The sequence below is a fragment of the Apis dorsata genome, unplaced genomic scaffold (genome assembly GCF_000469605.1).
Source record: "Apis dorsata unplaced genomic scaffold, Apis dorsata 1.3 scaffold_194, whole genome shotgun sequence".
Classification (NCBI taxonomy): Eukaryota; Metazoa; Arthropoda; class Insecta; order Hymenoptera; family Apidae; genus Apis; species Apis dorsata.
The window spans coordinates 308,464-311,192 of NW_006263478.1; the positions used below are offsets into that span (position 1 = coordinate 308,464).

The 2,729-nt window shown below is 35.8% G+C and overlaps 1 protein-coding gene across 1 annotated transcript in view; it reads left to right on the forward strand.

Annotated features, from left to right (window-relative positions):
• The window catches only part of LOC102677006 (ras-GEF domain-containing family member 1B-like), a 289,681-nt gene that overhangs the window by 253,955 nt on the left and 32,997 nt on the right, over positions 1 to 2,729 (forward strand). Inside the window, exon 5 of the mRNA XM_006614597.2 lies at positions 1,091 to 1,351. Within this exon, the coding sequence (XP_006614660.1) occupies positions 1,091 to 1,351 (261 nt within the window). The remainder of the gene's footprint in view (positions 1 to 1,090; positions 1,352 to 2,729) is intronic.

Below are 2,729 nucleotides of genomic sequence, written 5' to 3' on the forward strand. Positions count from 1 at the left end.
GCCCAACGAGAGCCTTCCGGGCGTGCACTTTACGGCCACCGCGTGCATTATCGTTTCATCGTCTCGAGGCAGGCTCGACCCCCTTTTCGCATTCACCCCCTCGGAGAATCAGCCTGGCACGCCCGTTCTCGTTCCGCGAGATTGTAATAATGAGCACGCGTATCCAGGCCAGAAATGTCTCCCTGGCAAATGAATTTCCACCTCCACGATTTTTCCTTTCCCGATTTGTTGTTTCTTTATCTGGCAATATCCTCTCTGATTTTATGTATATATATATATATATTTTTTTTTCTCGTTTCTTTTCTCCTTTGATTTTTGTTGGGGGTTGGAATGCCTGATAATTGGAATTCGTAACGCGTTTCTCTACTTTCTGTTCTCCTGTTTTTCTCAAATTTCTTTCTCTGTTTTTCCACGTAGTTCTTCGAACACTTTTATAATTGAGATTTTAATTTATTTCATTTGATTAATATAACGTTTTATACATATATGCAGGATTATGTTTTCGAAATTCTGATTCATTTCTGAAAATTTTTTTTTTTATAGCTATTCCTTTGTAGTCTCTAATGAATCCTATTCTTTCCATTTTTCGCTTCTTTAAAGAGTTAAGTTTTAGAAAATTTTGATTATAAAGAAAAGATTCCATCATTTATACCATATTTCCCTTCGAAGTCTTAAATTAATCCTATTCCTTAATCTTCCAGGAAAATTTTAAAAAATCTCAAACGATTCGTGTAGCAAAAATTTCCTCGCTCCTTCCATCTTTCCCACTTGGTTAAATCTTCGAGAAATCCAATTACCAAAAATTCTCAAACATTCATTTCGTTCAAATTCTCTTCTCTTCCTTTTCAATCCCTCAAAAGTTTCGAAAAATTCCAAAGGATACGTTTCACAAAACTTATATCATCCACTATTAGACCCTTCCAAATACCAAAAATTCTCAAGTATCCATTTTATTTTCCCTCTCTCTTTCTCTCTTTTTCTCCCTCTCTGCTTCCAACCCCCTCTCGTCTAAAACTTGTTTCTTCTCGCGTAGAAAATAATAAAAAATGAAAGAAAAGAGGATGCACAGATTTGGAAACTGTGTTTCCAGGAACGTCTGCAACGTTTCGTGCCGCGACTGGTACAACTGCTCGCCGAATGGACGGAAACATTCCCGTACGACTTCCGGGACGAGAGGGTGATGAGCCACGTCAGGTCCATCACGCAGAAGGTCGCTGCGGTCGACGCTGCGGCCAGGCAGGAAGTTTCGGCATTGCTGCAAAACTTGCTCCTCAGACTGACGGCCCTCGAGAGGTACGAGGAGGGTCTGGCCAGGCTGGCGACCGAGGCAACGACGGAGCAACTCGCCCAGGTTCGTATAATAAATATGTAGGATAATTGATCGAGTTGAATAACGTTGCGCCAGTTTGGAATTGAAAATATGGACGGATATATTTTGATAATTTTAATTACAGGTTATAGAATTATCGAGTATGTTGAAATGATTCTCTCTGAAGGCTCGTATCGTTGATTATTTTGTTGGGTAATGTCAGGTGTTTCTTTTTGAAATAAATAAAGCAATAATGGAACGATTAGTAGATATGTCTTCTTTCGAGAGATCACAAATCTTTCGTCACTATTTGAATTTCTTCGTTCTTGGAGTGTTAAGTCTTAAGTTTTGATATAGAATTTCAAAGATGGAATTAGTAGAAGATCGTAGTAGGATTTATTATTTAATTAATATCGAGTTAATTTAATATTCAATTTAGCTCCAAGATTCTAGGAGATTTGACGATTTATTTTGATGATGAGTGCGAAATTTAATTTAAGATTGAAAAGTTTTGAAAAAGTTCCGGTTTGATTGTAACTTTGATAAGGAAGTTCTAATTCGGGATGAAGAAAAGAAAGTTAATGTAATTTTTTAATCAAAAATCACTTGTTATAAATAGATAGGGAGACGAATAGTTGAAATTAGTTCAAGAAATTGAAAACTACTAGAAAACTTCTTTCTTAAAAAGAAGAAAACGTAAATAATCTACATTTTATAATTTATTTTATCAATAGAAATTTATATAGCGTAATATATCTATTGAACTACGCTAAATTCATATCCAGATATTTATACAAGATCCAATTATCTAAATCATGAATTCGATTATTTAACCATCGAGAGTTTGTGGTATAATGAACCGATAATATTCTGTCTATTCGGTACACGCTCGACCCGCCTTCTGTTCGTTTCGTGTACCAATTCCATTCTCGGTAACACAAGGTCCTTGTTTCCGTTTAAATGGCTCGCCCATGTCCTTTGTGTTTATATCGATACGAACGCACTTCTGCCATTTGCATCGCAGGCAACACACATCTGTTACGGTTTACCCAATCGTGTGCAAATGTTTGCATAAGGCGTTTCCCACAAACAATCCGGGCCATCCTCTCGAAATTCCGGTTAAACCTTGAATTTCTAAAATATAAAATTATATTATATCATATATATTACGTATACACTACTTTAACTTCGATTAAATACGAAAAACTAACGAATATCGATAATGATATAAAAATTTTTTGCGCAATGTATCTTCTAACTTTGGCCACCTTCAAGAAAGTTTCCTCGAAATTCGATCATCGAGAATTCATTGAGAAGAATCGTCAAAATTTCAAATATTTTACAATTCCAAAAAGGAGTTAGAAGCTCGAAGTGAAATTTTTACGACTCTTCGCAACGGAAAAAAAAAAAAAAAAAAAAA